The sequence below is a fragment of the Euleptes europaea genome, chromosome 4 (genome assembly GCF_029931775.1).
Source record: "Euleptes europaea isolate rEulEur1 chromosome 4, rEulEur1.hap1, whole genome shotgun sequence".
Lineage (NCBI taxonomy): Eukaryota > Metazoa > Chordata > Lepidosauria > Squamata > Sphaerodactylidae > Euleptes > Euleptes europaea.
Window position 1 is genome coordinate 47,929,604 of NC_079315.1, and position 21,246 is coordinate 47,950,849.

Consider the following 21,246-nt stretch of genomic DNA (forward strand, 5'->3'; position numbering starts at 1 on the left):
AAATGAGTCAGCTGGATGCTGATTGGTTCCTGTAAACCTGAAACTGTATAAATGTACTGTGAAATGTACCAACAGCGCGGGAGATAGTTGATGGAGTGTCGAGAGTGTGTAAGTTGGATTTTATGCACTGTAAATAAACAATCACTGGCTTTTGTAGCTTGGCTGTATTCTGGATTCTATTCTAAGGACTCTTTAACTAATCCGCCAAGCTCCTCGTGACAGAGCTACCTGCAGCAGCATATTGGAAGGGGAACCAGGATAATTTCAGAACAGGATAAAAGTTTTGTTTTATGTGTGTTTCTTGTAAAAACAAGGCATCAGGTTTTTCTTTGACCAACACATCTGTAATTCTTCTTCTTTTTATAGGCTTGTTAAGCCCTTTGCAATTAAGGGTAAGAAACTTCCTAGTATTAGCCACAAAAGTGCCAGAAACTAGTGGTACTGATGCTTTTGTTCATTCCTAGTACATCAGTTTATCATTGGTTCCCCACAGTTCTTACAAAGAGACTCCACTGGGCTTACTAATTTGCTATCCAGTAGGCTGGAATGTGCTTTTATTTAAAATAATATTGGGGTAGAAGGAACCTGCATACTTCAGTAAAATGCCTGGCATAGTAAAAATAGCTTCAACAAAACACGCATGTATTTTTTAAGAGATGAGCATTTAAAAGCGGCAGATAGGCTGGACTGGACAACAAATGAAGGGAGGAATGGAGAAAGCATACATGTGCATTGCCACTAATTTAGATCCAACTAAGCCGATCCAGTTGATCCAACTAATCCTGCTGATCCAACTAATTTGTAGTTCGCTACCTGTTATGACAGAGGTACCTAACATTGTTGGTGGACACTTTTGGATTTTTAGAATAAGTCATGGGCACCATCATAAAATGGCTGCCTAAGTGGACAGGGTGCACCATCTACAATGGGGACTGCCCCATGGGAACTAGATCCAATCACAAAACATGGGTAGATTCCACAAAATGGGAGATTCCAAGCCAAGGGCTGTGATGGAGGCAGCTCATTCCAAGTGGGTTGTCCTCCGAGGACACAAAGGTGATGCTTCCTGGACTGTTATGAAGCACATCCTACTTCAGTGAGGTGGAGAAAAGCCAGGATTGGCTCTTTACTTTGGGGGAGAAGGCGATGGGTGCCAAAAAACACATCAGCAGGCCCTGAGGTGCTCATGGGCACAATGTTGGGGATCACTTCACTACACCTGTAAGATTTCAGTTACCTAGTAAACACACAAGTGGAAGAAGTTAAACCTGAAAGGAACCCTTCAAATTGGCAGAAGATTAAAGAAAAACCTGTACCCAATTTGATGGATCAGTTAAGTGACCAGCAACCAACTAGTTCACATGGCTAGAAGAGAAATACAGAATACATTTCCCATATCTTAGCTCAGTGATATGCACCTGTGGGCTGCAGAACACTTCAGATTATTGAACAAAGTGCTGCAAAAATCTTTGAAGCTAGAAGTTTCCAGATGTCTTGGGTCTAAGGTAAAAATGAAATAAATGAGTTTATTATATCCAGCTGTGGCAATTTTGTTTCCCAGAAGACATTCCTGGGTTGGTAACATCATGAAAAGCTCTGTTCTTAAAACAGAACAACATTCAGGACCTCCTAGAGCAAAAGACTGAAAACTGGAATGAAAAACCCTTGCCTTGAAGAGAATGTGTGTCTCCACAGGTATCTGAACCAGGTGGTATTAGGATCTAGAGAATCAAAAATTAGAAACAACAGTGATACTAGTTCCCACAGATGGATCGAGAGTATGTCTGTGTATGAGAAGGTGAACAGCACATACTGCATTGCTATGTCTTAGAGCTTAAGCCAATATTAATGGGATGTGGTGGTATATGTACAGATCAGGCAAAAACAAATCATCAGAAAAGTCAACTTACTCGCATCCAAAAGCAGTTTCACAATTTCAAAGTTGGAGTGGGAGACACTGTAATGTAGAGCAGTGTTGCCATTTCCATCTGCCATATTGATCACATGTCCAAGGACTGCAGGAGAAACCTCTTCAAAGGCGGTGATATAGTCCCCAACCATTGCAGGAACAGCTGACTTTTGACTTGACACACGAAACCACTCGTGTTGGATGGTGTTTAAAGAAGATCTCTGCCAAAACCAAACAGCGAGTTCAAAGATAAGTTCTATTTATCACAGTGTGTCTCATACTGACTGAATGTTCATCTCTTTCAGAAGAAGGAGGAGTAGGAGTAGTTGGTTTTTATATGCTGACTTTCTCTACCATTTAAGGAAGAATCAAACCGGGTTATAATCACCTTCCCTTCCCCTCCCCACAACAGACACCTTGTGAGGTAGGTGAGACTGAGAGTGTGACTAGCCCAAGGTCATCCAGCTGCCTTCGTGTGTAGGAGTGGGGAAACAAATCCAGTTCACCGGATTAGCCTTTGCTCCTCATGTGGACGAGTGGGGAATAAAACCCGGTTCTCCAGATCAGACTTCACCACTCCAAACCACCACTCTTAAACGGGACCTTGATTACTTACTGTGAAAGTTCCTTCTCCTCTGAGGTACGCAGGGCATCTTGGAGACAGATGGGTGATTCCGTTCCTGGTACTATAGGCATGCTCATAAGAACATAAAAATTTAAGAAGAGCCCTGCTGGATCAGACCAAGGCCCATCAAGTCCAGCAGTCTGTTCACACAGTGGCCAACCAGGTGTCTCCAGAAAGCCCACATGCAAGACAACTGCAGCAGCATTATCCTGCCTGTGTTCCAAAGCACCTAATATAATAGGCATGCTTATCTGATTCTGGAAAGAATAATTATGCATCATGACTAGTATTCATTTTAACTAGTTGCCATGGATAACCCTATCCTCCATGAACATGTCCACTCCCCCTAAAAGCCTTCCAAATTGGCAGCCATCACCACATCCTGGGGCAGGGAGTTCCACAATTTAACTATGTGTTGTGTGAACAAATACTTCCCTTTATTTGTTTTGAATCTTTCACCCTTCAACTTCAGCAGATGACCCTGTGTTTTAATATTATCTTTCCATCCCATGCATAACTGTATATACCTCTATCATGTCTCCCCTTAACCACCTTCTTTCCAAGCTAAACAGCCCTAAGTGTTTTAACCACTCCTCATAGGGCAGTTGCTCTAGCCCCCTGATCATTTTGGTTGTTCTTTTCTGCACCTTCTCAAACTCTGCAATATCATTTTTTAGGTGGGGTGACCCAAACTGTACACAGTATTCTAGGTGTGGTCTCACCATAGATTTGTACAAGGGCAGTATGATAGCAGCAGTTTTATTCTCCATTCTTTGTCTAATTACGACCACCATGGAATCTTCTGAGGAGAAAGGAGATACTGGGGCAAAAGCAGATGCATATGCACAAAGCTTGTTAAGATTTGCTACTTACCTCATACTATAGTTAGTGCTGCTTGTGTTTGGTCGTTTGGACACATTAAACACAGCTCTTCAAAAAAGTAATATACAGTTCCATCAAGCAGAGCTTTTTTTTTTTTTTGCTTCTGCAAAGGAGAGTACAAGGCAACTGCGGAACAACTTTGAACAGTTCTGGTCACAGACAGTCATGACAGCAAAAGACTTTGATTTAGAGAGTCCTACTGTTCCTAGGTGCAGAAAGCCTGCATAATGGGTTTATACCAGGTGTGATCCTCACCAGTTTCAATCTCCTAAAGATTTCTACATTAAAATGTTGAATGAAGTCATTGATAACATCTACAGCAGTTTACACAATCGCTTTCCTTCAGATGTGTGGCAAAATTGAAAAGTTTGCCATAGGAGAAGATGATAGTACATACATTCTAAACTTTTACAAAACTGACTTGGATGCTGCCCGACTACAGCTTCATTGGGATATGTTTTTGGATATTGAAAGGGAGAATGTTTGATTTTACTGTAATTAAAAAAATGTAAATAAAGAAACAGCATTGTTAATTAAAAGTTAAAGTTGTAATTCAGCTGTCTGAAGATCATTTGTTGAAGCCGCCCTAAATTTCTGTGAAGCCCCCCTAAATTTTTGGGGAGCCCCTCCCTAAATCCCCCATGGCCCTTCCCTGTGATGTCACTGGCTCCTCCCTATGATGTCATAGCAATGCCGCTTGCCCAGCCCCAGCTCCCCCCTGAGAAATTGGAAAGTCTATGCCCCTGCATCTACCAGCGGATGTTTGAGCATGTCCATAGTGTGTGGTGCCAGGGTGTATAAGCTTATGGCACCTCTTGGGAACTGCCTGTTTGAAGTTGGCCTTTCCCATTCACATTTGACCCCCTCCTCAAAGAACTCGGGGAAGGGGACCACCTTGCCGGAGGGTTGAGACCTGGGAAAAAACTCTTTGGGTCCCTTTGGTCGAGAGTTGGTCTTGTTCTCCTCCCCTGGCTCTGTGGTCTCTATGAGGTCAAGAGCCATGATAGCTTTGGTGAGGAGGTGCTGGTAATCCTCCCCCGCAAACAACCTGGTGTGTTGGTCTGTGGAGACTAAAGGCTCTTCCTCATCTGAAGAGAATTCTCCATCCTCCCTTTCCTCCCCCTCCAAGGCCACAGAGGTGTCTGGTGAGTCCTCTTTACGTGTGGGGCTTTGTGGGGGCCAGGCTTTTCATTCTGTTTTGGTGGGCCATGGGGACACGTCTCTGGGGCAGTGGGTACGGCCCTCAATCTCATGTTCCTCTGGTTCAAGGGAGGAATCCTGGTACGAGGCTTGGGACACCCCACCCCTGCGAAGATGCAGCATTGGCTGCCTGAAGGAAGGGGAACTCTTCCCCGAGTGTGCGCCTCATGAGGGCCAGAAGGTCCTCAGCCTTCTGCCCACCCCCCATGTCCAAAGCCTGGGTCCCTGTAGCTCACCGCAGCATTGAGACATCTCTGGCTGGTGCGGAGGAGTTGCTGGGTCCTGCAGCTCCTGCCTGGGTCTCTTGCTGCGCTTGCTGGGCGAGGGAGCCTTCCCCGGGGAAGCCGCCTTGTGGCACAGGATTTCTACCGCCTGTGGATGGTGCCAAGAGTCCTCACTGCCCGCGGGGGTTGAACAAGCCTTAGCTGAAGCGTTGTCATCTTGGTGGGGCTTTTTAAGGTTGGTTGTGCTGGCGTCCTTTTTCTTCTTTCGTTTCTTGCCTGTGCCGCTCTTCTGTGGCTCCTGTGGCCCCGCAGGGGTGCGGCAAGCCGTTTGGCCACTTCTGTGCTCTACTACCTGTGCGGGAGTCCTGCTGGCCACTCTGCTAGTCATGGGTCCGCTGCCGCTGCGGGGACCCTGCCTGCCGATCTGCCGCTCCCGGGCTTCACCGCTTCTGTGGGGGCTCGGGCAGCCATTCTGTTACTGCTGCTGGGCTCCACTGCCTCCGCGGGGGCCCAGCTGGTCGATTTGTCTTTTGCGGGCTCCACCGCCACCGTGGGGGCCCTGCTGGCCATTCTGGAGGTCTTCAGCTCGACTGCCTCCGCGGGAGCCCATGCGGCCGATAGGAGGCCGGACACGTGGTCCTCAAGCCGGAGGAATCCATCTACTCCAGTATCAGAAGGGCCAGCCATCATTTGCTGCTTCTTCCAATGGTGGGGAGAGCGGAAAATCTGGCAGAGGTAGCTTGCTCTTTAAATTGCTGGAGGCTTAGAAGCCTGCTTGCACATATCTAAGGGGGTTGCAGTTGGAGCAACCTGATCAGCTGCCTAACCTTTAGCTAGGCAGGAAGGAAAAGTGGAGACAGAGGGTGATTCCAGGCAGGAAACAGGAAGTGGGGTGAAAATTTTCTACTTCCTGCCTACCTTAGCACCAGGAACAGAATCATCCATATGTCTCCAAGATGCCCTTCGCCTCAGAGGGAGAACACTACACCACTTATATCTATCTGTTTTGACTAATCTTGCAGTTTTCTAGTATTCTAGCAACACTTCATTATATTGAAATCACTTTGACCACTGTGTTATACTATGTATTTAACATTACCACATGCTTTATTAGGACTTTAAATTATACTTCTAAAATAGCTTCGGAGCAAACAAACATGGCAGTTCTGAGAATGCAGAGCAAGTGCTGGTGATAGACACAGAAAGGAATATCTTTGTCAATCTCCTTCCACTCACACAATCAGTATATTTGTGGCGAGGAGGCTTCAGAAAAACAGAAACCACTCCATGCCTGTTCATATATAAGGGGCATTTAGGTACTCTAGAGTGGTGGTGGAAAGTGCCATCAAGTCACAGCTGACTTATGGCAACCCCATAGGGTTTTCAAGGCAAGAGACATTCAGAGGAGGTTTGCCTCGGCCTGCCTTCACATGGGCTGAGACAGTTCTGAGAGAACTGTGACTGGTCGAAGGTCACCCAGCAGGCTTCATGCGAAGGGATCGAACCCGGTTCTCCAGATTAGAGTCTGCCCTCTTAATTACTACACCAGGCTGGCTCTCAGAGCACAGCAAGGAATATGAGTGCAGGCTGTACTTTTAATACAGAAGTGGAAGATACAGCAGAAGTTGTGAGCCAATGTGGTTAGAACGTCAATGTAGTGGTTAGAGCATCACACTAGGATCTGGGGAAACCAGGTTCGAATCCCCACTCTGCCATGGACGTTTGCTGGGCAATTTGGATGAGGCACCTCTCCCCACCTAACCTACTTCACAGGGTTGTTGTGAGGATAAAACAAATATGAGGAAAGGAGAACAAAGGATTGATAGGTTTAAATTGTGGGCAGAAAGGTAACAGCTGGACATTAGAAAATTTTTTTTACTGTAAGAGTTGTTTGACAGTGCAATCAGCTACTTAGGGCAGTCTTTAAGCAGAGGCTGGACAAGCACTTATCAGGGATGCTCTAGGCCAGGGGTGGGGAATGTCAGGCCCGGGGACAGTTTAAGGCCCGCAAAATCATTTGGTCTGGCCCTTCGTGGGTCCTGGCAGATCTCTGGCTCAGGAGGATCTAAGACTGGCGATCCGCCCCTCCCATGGACAGGAATATTCAAGGCGGATGTGAGTTTGTTTTGCTGAGAAAAGGAACCCTATTTCTCCCTTGCAGAAGAGTCATTAGCTATGGAGCTGCTAGGACCGCCCAAGAAACTGTGTTAACCCCTTCCCACCCGGGCTGTGGAGAAACATATTCCCTCTGTATTACAAGAAGGCTGGGGATGGAAGTGGCAACAATGGAAGGGTTAAAGGGGGCCAGGTCAGAATGCACGGGGGCGTGTTCTTAGCCAGTGTGTCCTCATTTCACCCCTGCAGGTGGAGGTAACAGGAGCCGACTGTAGAATCCGGCCCCGACCATGCGGAGCAGGAGCAACTCCAGCGTGAGGCTGGATGTCTACACCCGGCTGGTGGAACAGACCATTCTGTGCCACCAGGTGGGTGAGTGTGCCACCGGTTGGATGCCTGCCTGCTTGCCCATGCCGGGGGGGTGTCTGGGGAAGCTGCTTGCTTGGGGCTTGGTTGGCTAATTTTTAAGTTGATAATTTTGTATGGCTCGCGAATGATGCTATAAATATCCAAATGGCCCTTGGCGGAAAAAAGGTTCCCCACCCCTGCTCTAGGCTGATCCTGCATTGAGCAGGGGGTTGGACTAGATGGCCTGTATGGCCCCTTCCAGGTCTATGATTCTAGGAAGCCACTTTGGGTCCCCATTGAAGAGAAAGGCAGGGTATAAACGAAGTAATAAATAAAGTTCAGGTATCAATGTGCTGTAAGTAATGAAACCTAACTCTGTAAAAGCCAGAAAAAGAGGTAAGCAGCAATACATATGTGCCAGTAAATTAAATATTCATTTGCCCATGAAATCTAGATCAGAATTAACCATATTTGAATAGATTAGAGAGTATAAAACTTAAGATATTTTCCCCAGTCCGTTCTCCATCTCTGGAAGTTATATGTGTGGGTCTTTTCTGTAATGGCTGCCAGTGAGAGCCAGTGTTGCATAGTGTTTAAGAATGGTGGGTTGGAGCAGTGGACTCTGATCTGGAGAACCGGATTTGATTCCCCACTCCTCCACATGAGCAGTGGAGGCTAATCTGGTGAACTGGATTTGTTTCCCCACTCCTCCACATGAAGCCAGATGGGTGACCTTGGGCTAGTCACAGCTCTCTCAGCCCCATCTACCTCACAGGGTGTCTGTTGTGGGGAGGGGAAGGGAATGGTAAACTGGTTTGATTCTTGCTTAAGTGGTAGAGAAAGTCGGCATATAAAAACTAACTCTTCTTCTTCCTTCCCCTCTATCTTGAACAGTGTATTTTTTAGAATCCAGGCACATTCTGTATAGTTTTCACAAGATTTACTTATGGTTGGTTTTATTCAGCTTCACATTTAAAATGGTGCTCTGTCACTGTTCTACTTTTTAGGCTCTCTGCTATTACAGTCTTAATTCCTTGTTTTAAGGGTTTTGTGACTGGATTTGCAAACTGTGTTGGAGGCCACTGCAGTAGGAAAGCAGAATAAAAACATTTTAGCACATTTCCACCTAGGGTTGCCAACCTCCATGTGGAGCCTGGAGATCTCTCAGGATTACAACCAATTTCCAGATGACAGAGATCAGTTCCCCTGGAGAAAACGGCTGCTTTGGTACATTCTCTGGCATTATACCCTGTTTTGGTCCCTCCCCAGAGCCCGCCCTCCCCAGGCTCCATTCCCCCAAATCTCCAGGAATTTCCCAAACTGGAGCTGGCAACCCTAATTTCACAGTATAAACACTCTCTATGGTGACATGTACCTGTGTTTTTACATTTTCTCATTAAATGTGTCATAATCAGGCTGAAGGAAAGGGTATTTCAAAACATATGAGGCTGAAGTGCAGTACCAGCCAAGCAGCTCTATTCTGCTTGTTTGCACAGCACAAAACACACTTCAGTCCCACTCCAAACAGAGAGACAGAAAGAACATTTATTTCTATGTTGGGTAAGAGGCAAAGTGCATTCCAGATCAGAACGTAAATGTTGTATTTTCATAAATCAAGTGGAATGTGAATTCCCTATCCTGTGTGCTTTCCCATACAAATTAAAAACACCCAGGTCAAAAGTATGGCTCTGCAAATGGCAGTGCCGCTTTTAACAACCTCAGTGTGTTGTACATATGTGGTCCTGAGAAGTCTATTTGATGCACCATCTTTTTTTTTTTTTTTTGGCTGCAACAACCACCAGCGTAGCCAAGTTGGGGAAGATACGTGGGCTGAAGACAGGACTAAAATTAACACTGCAGAGGCAAAGCAACATTGTTCTAACTTAAGGGACTGAATACTTCACTTTAATAGGTCAGTTCCTTGCAGCACACAAATATAGTGTACTGCATTCCAGAACAGTCCCTGAACAGTTTTGGACTCAATCCGCAGGAGTGGCTGGGGGTGGGGAGGCGCCTACTATTTCCAAGGATTCCCCTTCCATGGTCTGGCCAAATATTGTATCACCTGATCAAGAACTCAAGACACAGCAACCATGTGCGAAGTGAAGGTTTTCTTTGCTCATTTTAGCCTGCAGCTGTATGAAACCAGCAGTTCTTGCTTCTCTTGGGCACCCCAGCTCTGCATGCAACAAGTAATCTGGCTCTATATCCTATTTTATTTTAATTTTTTTACGAAGCTGCACCGCACTTACTATCTCTTTACTGATCATTGCCTTTGGATCATCAATGCTGCTTTTAAGCAGATGGCATGCAGACAACATCTTTTCACTCAACTCATATCTGAAGAAAGAAAAAAAGGCAATTTTAGACAACTGCAATTTTTCAAAACACACACAAACATCCCAGCCCCTGATTCATCAAACTAAAATTTGGAATTTTGTAAAGAAATAAACAAAACAATAAATATATTCAGGCAACAGGAGTCAGTGCAGCCATGCTCTATATTGAGAAGACTTCATATCAAGAACACATGACTGGTCCCATAGGAGTGCTATGTGAAACACTCTACCTCCCCCCAGGTTTCCCAAAATCTTTTCAGAAGCATAAACAGGCATTTTAGTAATTCCCCACCACCATCTTCAAGCCTTTACAACTAGCATATAGGCTCTAAAGAAGTACGAGCACACAGTTTCAAATTAATATAGCCACAACTGTTTCCAAATAAATTTGGGCTCTTGATTAGACAAAGCTTCAGTATTTGAAGCTAGAATCAAGCTAAAAATTCTGTTATGTGATAATGATAATTAAAAACCAAGGACTTAAATTTTTTTTGGGGGGGAGAGGTCTTATTTAGGAAAGAAAGATGGATAAACAGGCAGATAGAAGAGCTTGATGCAGAACTATAGCATTGCAGCGACAGAGAAGATGCACTTTTAACATTAGGAAGCCTCAGCACTCTAGTAATTAGAAGTTACAGGCAAGATTATGTCTATAGAGACATACACAACTTTAAAGAATGCACAAATTATCAAGTAGGAAAGTATATAGATTTTGGCCTCTTGACAAGTCTGAAGTCAGGCTCAGCCCAAAAGCAAAAGATGTAGACAGTTCAAGGCCTTTTGAAAATTCTACTCATACAAATATTCAGAATGTGGGTGGGTCTTGTTTTTAATCTATACATTATTTTAGAGAGATGTACCATACCTCTCACGAATTTCCACTTTTTCAGGTTCAGCCTCTTGAACCTGATGCTGTTCTTCCACATGGAAAGACTTTACATCTTTGCTGTTTAGCCCTTGCTGTCCATCTACCTTGAGTAAGCTGCCGTTCTCCTCAATTTGAACATACCCTTTCCCATGACACTCATCATCAGACTCTGAAGAGGAACTTTCTTCTGAACTAGAGTCATCACTCGATGTTGTTTCATACCTAGGTAACAAGGTATTTTCTATCAATACACTGTTATTCAGTGCTAAGCAAGTGACTTGTTGTACATACGTTCCTATCACTTAAATAGCTTTTTTGGTCCAAAGGCTCATATATTATATTTTACAGTATGCTTTAAAAGTATATTTGTGGTAAAGCTCATGGTTGTCTGAACTGGAACCCTTTCAGGGAAGGAGTAACTATTGTATAAAAAAGCAACTGCATGGAGAAGTGTCTAGGCTGCCACAGTATGAATGCAGTCTTGGTTTTTCCTCTTCCTTTCCACTTAAATTTGGTTATTTGGACCATTTTTAAATTTGATACTTTGCTCTTTTACATCCACTGCTGATAGTAGGTATGTGTCAAACCTAGCACTTTACTTACCCTCCATTTATACCAACAAACTGCAGATTCTTCTTTGCATTCAAATCTTTGTTCCCATCTTTCTTCTTCATGATCGACTTCAACATACTCTCATTTGAACATACTAGTAGAAAAAAATGGCACGAGCTTATATTAGTAAAGGCTTTGCACAACCTTTACGTACAGTGTGCTTTCAGACCTTTCAGTCAAGCGATTCCCATTTAACTTACAGATTTAAGATGTCCTGGTGCAGACAGCTGAAACTGTATACAAAAGAATGAATGCATCATATGGTACTTCTAAAATGTAGTACAGAATTGAAACATAGTAATAACATCAAACAAGCAAATGTTTACATTTACTTGTACCCATCCCATAAAAGATAAACATACTGATCCAACAATTTGTAAGAAGTATCACTAGTTCATTTTTCTTGACAAAGGAATCCTAATCCATTATATCAAAAGGCAAACCGAACCATAATTAGTTTACAGAACAATAAACATGAATCCCATGAACAAAAAACAAATGCATCACCAACTGTGTGGGAACTGAGTAAATTTTATAGCTAGTATTGATAGTTTTTCTTTATTTTAAGGCATAAGAGATATTACTATATTTTGGCTGCTGGGAAGGCACTAAATTGGACATGATTTTTACATTCAGCAGTAGTAAAATATTAAACAGAATTAGGGGACACAACCTGTTTCCTATGTGAATTACACTTGTGTATTAATTATGTTTCTTCTTATAATATTTGTCTAAATAATTATGCAAGCAAGAAGCCATATTGATTAAACCAATGATTATTTTATAGACCAACATAACAGCAGACAGTTACCATAAAGTCCAGAGGCAAGCTGGTCATCCGTAAGATTAATTGGAGACATTGTACTGTCTTGGGAAGGTGAGGCTTTCTGGTCCTGTTCTGTTCCTACCATGGCAGCCTTCTCTTTACTTATGGTTCCAACCTCTGGTCCTAGTTTCGACACATAAGAGCTTGAAACTAAACGTGAACTGCCAATGTGGCCACGAGGGACATACAGCAAATTATCTTCTGTTAGCAAAGAACAAAAGGATTACTACATAAGGTTTTGCCAAACTAAAATGTTGCTTTAACATTTTTATTTATACAGTTTCAAATGTTTCATTTGCTGAACACTACTCTAAAGATACCCATGTTAACTTTAGATACAAATTCTCCACTACATAGATATGAACGATAAGCAGAAAGCAGAAAAAGTGCAATTCTGTGGAAAAAGTCTTCTCAAACACATAAAGTAACATGACTATTGGATGTTCACTAATATGCCTTTTGAATAGAGATGATAGAAGGGATTCCTATAATGAACCAATCATATTTGGATGGTACTTTAAAGAAGGGTTTTTGAAGTTTGTCAGAGATAAATCACAGTTACACCAATTCAGAGGACAGTATGTATGTGGAAGCAGTCAGTTTAGTTACCAACGTAACTGAACTTTGCTAGTGGAATAAAACAGGAACAAAAAACAGGTAACGTGTATTTGCCCATTTGAATAGCACATATATAAACACAGTTTTGTTTGACCATAATATTCCCTCACATTCCCATATAATGTCTTTATCTGGGAAAGACAGAACATTATAATCTGTGAGTAATATAGACAACTCACTTCTACATATCCCACGCTGTATATTTATACTTCCCCTTCACCTGCCCTGAACATTGGGGTTTTTTGGGGGGGGGGGGTGATTCAGAAAATTTGCCAGTGCAAACCAATTGGGATCTGATTTTGCAAGTTTCACTTGCATTTAGTTTAAACACAAATAAAAAAGAGACACATTAATTTCACATTTTAATAAATGTTTTTCCAGTAGCCAAGAGTATTTAAACTGAAACAATGGATGGGGGAGAGAATCAGTGAAGTACACTGAACTTGGTTTGAATGGGTATGCGTGTGTGTAAAGTGCCGTCAAGTCGCAGCCGACTTATGGCGACCCCTTTTTGGTGTTTTCATGGCAAGAGACTAACAGAGGTGGATTGCCAGTGCCTTCCTCTGCATAGCAACCCTGGTATTCCTTGGTGGTCTCCCATCCATATACTAACCAAGGCTGACCCTGCTTAGCTTCTGAGATCTGACGAGATCAGGCTACCATGGGCCATCCAGGTCAGGGTATACCTAGATAGAAAACAAATCTTCAATACATAATGAAGATGGGAGAGGGAGGATTCAAGCTACCATTGCTGCTGACATCACTGAAGAGGCTAGTGGGATGCCTCAAGGTCTTGCCTAAAAGACACCGTTCGCCTATTGACCTTCCTTTCTTCCAAGAAGCATAAGAAGAAGGGTGGACAGCCCACAGCAATATTGCTTCAATGGGTTTTAATGGGAGAGGATGTGCTATGCTTCCTGAAGGCAGCCAATATAAAATATCTATAAGGGGAAAAGGAAAGAACACAGCAGAGAGAAGCTAACCGTTTGCCTACTAACAGCCACCTGTTAGAATGTGATCCATGGCTGTGTGCTATATGACTGCCTCTACTACAGAAAGGCATGTGCTGTACATAAAAACAACCTTCCCCAAACTCACAAGGTAATACAGATTCTAGTGTGTCACACTGACACCATAGTAAAATTTATATTTTGACTTCCTTTCCTTTCTCTTCTGAGCATTATTCCCACTGTTGCCTTCTATGCTTATTTGCTTTGCTTACTTCTAGGCCTTTCATTATTAGTCTGCTTTAAAAAAGGATGGTTACTGACTAAATATTTACTGAGTGCAGAATCCAACTGCCTGTGTTTTAACAATGGTAACTACTGCAGAGTAAAATGTAATCAAGAATAATTTATTTTTTATCTGACTGAAGCTAGCAAAACTCCAGTCAAGACAGAAAGCAGGAGGGAATCAGAGCAACATATACATTAAAACTGCTTCAACAGAAGAGTACGTCTGAACATCCCAGCTGTGGAGTGCAGCTGTCCTGAAACAGCGGACCAGTTCTCTTGTGTTGACAGACTCCTTAGGCTTCAAGCTACACAGAAATTAAAGTCTTCCAATTAGAGGCCATTATGCAAAGCAGGCTCTTCTTTTTAAAAAATATTCATCAATAATAAGTATTTAATAATAAGTATTTGATACATTTTACCCTACTCTTCCTTCCAAGGAACTAAGGGTTGTATATCCCTCTCTCCAATGTATCCTTATAACAACCCTGAGTATGAAAATGACCAGCCCAAGTTCAACCAAAACAGTACAGTAAGGGTGAAAATACAAGTCTTTCAGTCTGTGAACTCAGCTGGTGACTTGACACTTAACTGCTCCATCACGTTGGCTCTCCTTTGATATATATTTTTTAAACTGACACGTTAAAGCACTGCACAGTTTACAGCATGGAACAGAGGCGAGAGACCATTTTATTTGTTCACTTGGTGAACATTTTTCTGCTCCATTAAATGACACATACACAGTGACATACCAGAACAGAATTAAAATATACTATATTAAATAAGTAACTGAAATATAAATGCCCTAATGAATGCTATCATGCTATTGAGAATGACTTTATTTATTTATTTGTTTTATACCCCGCCCTCACTCCTCGGCCAACCCTGGGCCCAGGGTGGCTCACAACATGCAATCCATACAATAAACTAAATTAAATACAATAAAATCCTCGTAATAAAACCATAAAATATGCAATTTCAGACATCAAAATTGATAAAATAGGCAATGGTGCTCATGAAATAAAAAACCTAAGAAACCAGCAGCCAGGGCCCCCCATATACAGCCATAATACAGAATACAGTGAGGGAGAGGATAGGGAGGCCAGCTCAGATGGAAACAGTAGCTGTCCTCAACTGTAGGCCTGGTGGAATAGCTCCGTTTTACAGACCCTGCAGAATTGTTTGAGATACCGCAGGGCCCTAGTCTTGTTGGATAAGGAGTTCCACCAGGCCGGAACCAGGGCCAATCAAGTCCTGGCCCTGCACACTCTTAGGGCTGGTGACCACCAGGAGATTATCATTTTCCAAACACAAAACTCTCTGAGGGGCATACCAGGAGAGGTGGTCCCGCAGATACGAAGGTCCCAGACCATGTAAGGCTTTAAAGGTCAAAACCAGCACCTTGAACCTGATCCTGTATTCCAACTGGAGCCAGTGCAGTTGTCAGAGCACTGGCTGTATATGTGCCTGAGGAGAGGTACCTGTAAGGAGCCCCGCCATAGCATTCTGTACCAGGTGGAGTTTCCAAATCATTCTCGAGGGCAGCCCTACATAGAGTGAGTTACAGTAATCCAACCTGGAGGTGACCATTGCATGGATCACCATGGCTAGGTCTGGGCAGGAGAGATAGGGCACCAGCTGCCTGGCCCAGCGGAGAGGGAAAAGGGCCACCTTGGCCACGGCTGCGAACTGAGCCTCCATAGTTAGGGAGCCATCAAGGATCATAGAATCATAGAGTTGGAAGGGACCACAAGGGTCATCTAGTCGAACCCCCTGCACAATACAGGAAATTCACAACTCCCTCCCCCCACACATACCCAGTGACCCCATACTCCATGCCCAGAAGATGGCCAAGATGACCACCCCCTCATAATCACACCCAGGCTCTTGACGGTGGGCACAGATGTTAATTGCACACTGTCAAGAGCCAGGAGCCAGCATTCCACCCCAGAACCACACTGGCCGAGCCACAGGACCTCCGGCTCTGATTTAATTCCAGCCAGCTCTTCCTCAGCCATCCAGTTACAGCATCCAAGCACTTGGCCAGTGTGTCTGGGTGGCTGTCTATCAACAGATAATGCTTGGTGTCATTAGCATACTGGTGACAACCCAGCCTGAAACTCCGGACAAGCTGGGCGAGGTGGCACATACAGATGTTAAATAACATGGGGAAGAGGAACGCGCATTTTGGGACCCCGCACACCAAAGCGTGCTGCTGCAATACCTCCTTCCTAAGCACTGCCCTCTGTCCCCGACCCAAAACTGGACCAGAAGATGGGGCCTCCAGTTCCATTACTGTGTTAAGGTTGGCAGGGAGGTTGCAGTGGAGCAGCAAGAATTTATCCGCAAAAAAGTCTCACAGCTATGAGTTAAATTTAACAGTTACATTTGGCTGTCCCTTAGAAAGGGACATAAAATAACCTAATTATTCTAAAGAACTGAGCCAGGCGAGAGCTAGCCAAACTCGCTCTAGCTGTCTAAGCTTCCGCTTCAAGTTTCAGAGCTCCAAGGTATACCATGGAGCCTGGTTTCAAATCCAGCATGTGGCCTGCTTGATGTGTGGGACCCAAAACAAATTGGGAGAGCCCCAGTGCCGCCATGGATGACACCAGGTCTGAGGCCTGCAATGAAGGTGTGGCATCAGCATGGATGTTCAAGTCCCCCAGAACTATTAGCCTGGGACACTCCAAGGCCCAGCCAGCCATAACCTCTAGCAGGTTCAATAGGGTATCTGTTGGTGCATTGGGCTGCCGGTACACCTCCCAGATAGCCAAGCTCTCCTCAACTTCCCACACCAGGTCCACACATTCAGTGCCGAAGATCTCTGGGCTAGGTAGAGGCCTGAATGAGAAAGCCTCCTGGACAAGCAACGGCACCTCCCCCCTCCCCGGCCCATTGTCTAAGACTGATGGAGGGCCAAGAAGCCCGGGGGAGCAAGATCTTTTAAGGTGACAGTCTCACCCTCTTGCACTCAGGTCTTGATCACGCACACCATGTCCACACCCTACGATGTAAAATAATCCTTATTGCTAATGGACTTGGAGTTGCACAGCAACAGTGTCGGAGATGTTTTTTTCCTTGCCCCCTACCATCCTGGCTTGGGATGGGACACAGTTTGGAAGGGGTCCGAGCTTGTCCATATCTCAGACTCCTTCCCTTATGCTATCTGCTCCCACCTCCATACCTCCGATGCTCCACAATAACTGGGATCCCCAATCCACTGCTGGCCTCCCATGATCCATCAACACCTGGCCGCATTAGATCTCACAGTCCAGTCAAAAGCAATTACTCTATTCTAATCTAAATCCCAACAATAATATAACTATACAGCAGTAAAACTCAATCAAATAACCACCCCACCCTATACCCTTATTAAATTTACTAATATCTTTTAAGGAAGCACAAGAATATAACATTAATTTTGCGAATTGAGCTAAGCCCAGGTTTCCCCAGTTTTGGCACTTTAACCCAGGGATCCCCAGCCTTTTTGAGCCTGTGGGAACATTTAAAGAAGATGAGTCAGTTTTTATACCCCCGCTTTTCCCCACCTTTAAGGAGTCTCAAAGCGGCTTACAATCACTTTCCCTCCTCACAACATACTCCATGGGAAGTAGGTGGGGCTAAGAGTTCTGAAAGAACTGCAACTAGTCCAAGGTCACCCAGCAGGCTGCATGTGAAGGAGTGGGGAAACCAACCCGGTTCTCCAGATCAGTCCACTGCTTTTAACCACTACACCAGGCTGGCTCTCCTTTGGAGAGTTCAGAGTTGTGACCTGGCATGGTTTTGACATGGCATGGTGGGCGCAGAAGCAAAATGGCTGCCACAGGAGGCAGAGCCAGCCACAAAATGATTGCTGCAGCTTAACTTCAGTAACAGTGAAATGCTTGTGTTTTGGTGGCAGCTGCTGCCAAATCAACATTTTAAAAAATCTGCACAACCTGGAAAAGCAGTTGTAAGTAGCAACATCATCAATACCAGCTAACATCACATGCCTCACCAAAGAGAAGCAGTTCCAGCCATCACATTAGGGGTGAGTTAATTAAATGTTTGACCAAATATAGCAGGCTATTTTTAAGTTGATAATTTTGTATGGCCCGCGAATGATGTTATAAATATCCAAGTGGCCCTTGGCAGAAAAAAAGGTTTCCCACCCCTGATATAAAGGTAAAATACCCAGGGAAACAAAACAGATGATAACCCAGTTACTGGGTATTTTTAGTTATATTAGGTATTTAAGCATTGATACCACCCATAATTTCAGTGTCGTCTAAAGTATTAACACAGGAATGGCTTTCTTGGTCTTTTTATTCCAAGGCAAAAAAAATGGTGTAAGCAGTTTTGTGAACTGCATTTTAAGACCATTGCCTTCATGCCATCTCTTTACTACCACCTTCCAAAAGGCTTCTGCTGGGAGAAAGCTCACCAATCACCACCCAGGTCGCAAAATACTGTGCAGTAGCAATGAAGCTACGTCGCCTTAATGTACTTTTTAAATCTGTGGAAATGTGTGTGTGTGTGTGTGTATATTACTATCACCTCTAAGATAGCACCAAGATACAAGATTTAAAAGTACAAAAGTCTGCCCAGCATACCGTTTGTAGTGGTTTTGTCGGTGCACTGTTTTGGTACATCTAAGCTGCGCAGCTCCTCTGTGCTTGCATATTTCATGACAGTGTTGATTGAAGACAGGGTGCTGATGAGCTGAGAATTGAGAGAGCCGATTTGTGAATGAGGCTCTCCAAAAGCTTCTGCTAGCTCAGAGTAGTTTTCGGCAAGAAGCATCTGCTGTTCTTGAACCAGCTTCTGAACCCGCTCAATGTAGTGGTCTAAGCCAGTCCTCATCTCAGGCAGAGGAAATGGATTGTCCAACACCAGACTCCCTGATTCACACACAGCTTCATCTCCAACACCGATGCTTCTAGTGCTGGGGGGCACTACCGACACCTGAGGGGGGCCACAGGCAATGTTTCTCATTTTCAGGCCAACTAGATAGTTCTCATTAATACTGATCTGCCCCACTCCAGTATCTTTGGTCTTCGGTAGGGAAGGTTTTTCAAAGCTGGCGGTGGTAGAAAGCAATGTTCCCACACCAATGGAACGAGTTTTAGGAGCTGTATTTACATCCTTTACCCTACCATCTCCCACAGCCACAGTCCGCATCTCCACAATAACAGTGTTTGTCTGTTTATCGGAAGTACTCAGCAAAGTGTTGGTGCTGGAGTCAGTTAAGGAAACCATTTCTGTGTTGGTGAACTGGTTATTCTTTTCTAATACTGTATTGGTTCCCTGGGTAGCTGTACGTGGCACTGCCATGACTCCAGAATCGGCTTTGCATCCGGTTTCTGTGTTCGTGCTGCAGGACACGCTTTCTGTTGATGGGCAGTATGTCAGACAATCCCCACAGCCTATAGACCTCACTTCGACTTTCAGCTGTACGTTGTGCAACCTTAGATTGTCCACAGACTCCTCTGTATTGACTCCAGTTTCACAGATGCTCATATCTGTTCCCACACTCTTGTTGCACAGCTCAACAGATCTCCCAGTGCACTGGTCACACACTTCTCTCCTCTCCTTTACAATCCACCAATTCATTGGCACATCTGGACCTACAGCTGCACTCTGTAACACAGGCCCACAGGACACTGCAACATCACTTGTCTGGAGACAGCTCCCTACACATGAATCAATAACATCCACGTGATCACCTACCATTTGGTCTCTTGTTTGTACCACTGCTTCTACTGCTCTGCTGAAGACAAGGGGCTGAGCCATCAGCGCTTTGTCCATTTTTTTTCTAGACCCAGCTGCCTGAAGCTCATGCTTTAATTTGGTCATCTCCCTGTCATGAGTTGTTTCCCTCAACTGAACCTCCAGCCGGTAGATTTTCTCTTTAAGGGCTTCAATTGTCTGGTGCTGGAGCTCCATTTCTCGCTCAGCGTCTGTGGACAGACCAAGCATCCCCTCTGTCACTCCAACACTAGAATCTTTAGTCTTGCTCTCAGTCCCTATTGCTACATCCTTGCACACTCTCAAACTTCTGTTATATACAACAACATCATTCATATTTTCCTCTGTACCCACAGCAATAGACTTATTTTCTTTCATTACACTTTCACGGTTCACTCTCAGGTTAGAAGGGGTATCATAGCTGCTGTCCTGTATTTTCTTCTCTAAGGCTTGCATTTCAGCAGTCAACTTCCTAAACTCTTCTACCTTTTCTGAGCTCTGTTCCACATTCCCCATTTCTTCTTCACAATCGATATAGAGTTCCCCACCTCTTCTGACTGGAGAGAGATGCTTCCACTGTTCTGCGTTTCCTGCACTATAAGATCTCTTTCTGAAATGGCCTGTGTCATTCTGGTTGACTATTCTTTGGCTTTTGAGTTTTGCCATCAATTGCCTTTTCTCTTCTTGCAAAACTGAAATCTTAACCTGAAGTACAGGAATGGTCTTGACTTGCTCCTCAAGCTCCTTGAGGTGTTTGAGCGCAATTGCCATTTGTTCCCTGATGTGTTGCAGGTGAACTGGGCTTACATTGGTCACAGGTGTTGATATACCTGAACTCAAAGGACTATGCCGGATGGAACTGCCCAAAGAGGATGTTAAATAAACATTATAGTCTCCATTTCCCTGATACCCATTCTGAAACTGTTGAGACAACTGATTGTGCCCACTGGATCCAACAAAGGAGGGAAGAGAGCTTGTTGAACCCATGGCTCCAAAACTGGAAAGCCTGGGCCTTTGAGTTTCTCCTGGGATCACCTGCATCGCAATCTTTTCCTGCTCCAGTCGTCTCCGTGTTTCCATTAGAGTTTTTGTGACATGAAGGTTATGTCTAGGCAACTGTGGCGAAGGAGGCAGTAGCTGTTTACTTTCAGGGATGGTTAAAAAGTTTGGAGAAGCTTCAAAAGACAAAGATGGTCTTGTGCAGACTGAAGTTGCTGCTTGGCTTCGCGCTGCAAAGAGGGATGATGAATGTTTGTTTTCATCACTGTTGGATGAAGAAAGAGATTCATTTGATGTCCATCCACTGTACTGGATACCCGTGTTTTTGCCAGTCACAAAAGGTAGCGTCACTTTCCTCTTTTTTTGAATGTTTAGTTTTTTAATAGTGTTTCCTTTTTGAATATCTTCTACATATTTGAGAAAATCCAAGTCTAGCTGGTAACCATAAGGTGTTTCCACAAAATAAGGATCTTTCTGATCTTTGTCCTCTTCCCCACTTTCTAAAAGAAAAGAAAAAGAAAAAAGGTGAAAATCCTACAAGAAAATAGTTTTAAACACTCTATTCAACCTTGTTTAATCAGTGTTCTACACTGGAGAATCTTCCCAATAAAACTTTATCTTGAATAAATTTTTAGCACACACATGCCATTTATATCAGTGAAACTTAAAATAGGCACATATTTCACATAAGCCACTATACACCCCTCTCATTATTCTGCTGA

At 44.0% G+C, this 21,246-nt stretch overlaps 1 protein-coding gene across 2 annotated transcripts in view; it reads right to left on the bottom strand.

Moving 5' to 3' along the window:
* Positions 1 to 21,017, bottom strand: part of KANK1 (KN motif and ankyrin repeat domains 1) — a 38,272-nt gene extending 17,255 nt beyond the window's left edge. Inside the window, exons 1-6 of one of the 2 annotated variants that reach the window (XM_056847977.1) lie at positions 18,391 to 21,017; positions 11,934 to 12,149; positions 11,114 to 11,216; positions 10,508 to 10,732; positions 9,556 to 9,643; positions 1,911 to 2,130 (exon numbers count right to left, since the gene is read on the bottom strand). In XM_056847977.1, the coding sequence (XP_056703955.1) occupies positions 1,911 to 2,130; positions 9,556 to 9,643; positions 10,508 to 10,732; positions 11,114 to 11,216; positions 11,934 to 12,149; positions 18,391 to 20,605 (3,067 nt within the window). In that variant the 5' untranslated portion in view covers positions 20,606 to 21,017. The remainder of the gene's footprint in view (positions 1 to 1,910; positions 2,131 to 9,555; positions 9,644 to 10,507; positions 10,733 to 11,113; positions 11,217 to 11,933; positions 12,150 to 18,390) is intronic. The other variant, XM_056847978.1, reaches the window with a different exon arrangement.
* Positions 21,018 to 21,246: the final 229 nt, after the last annotated feature.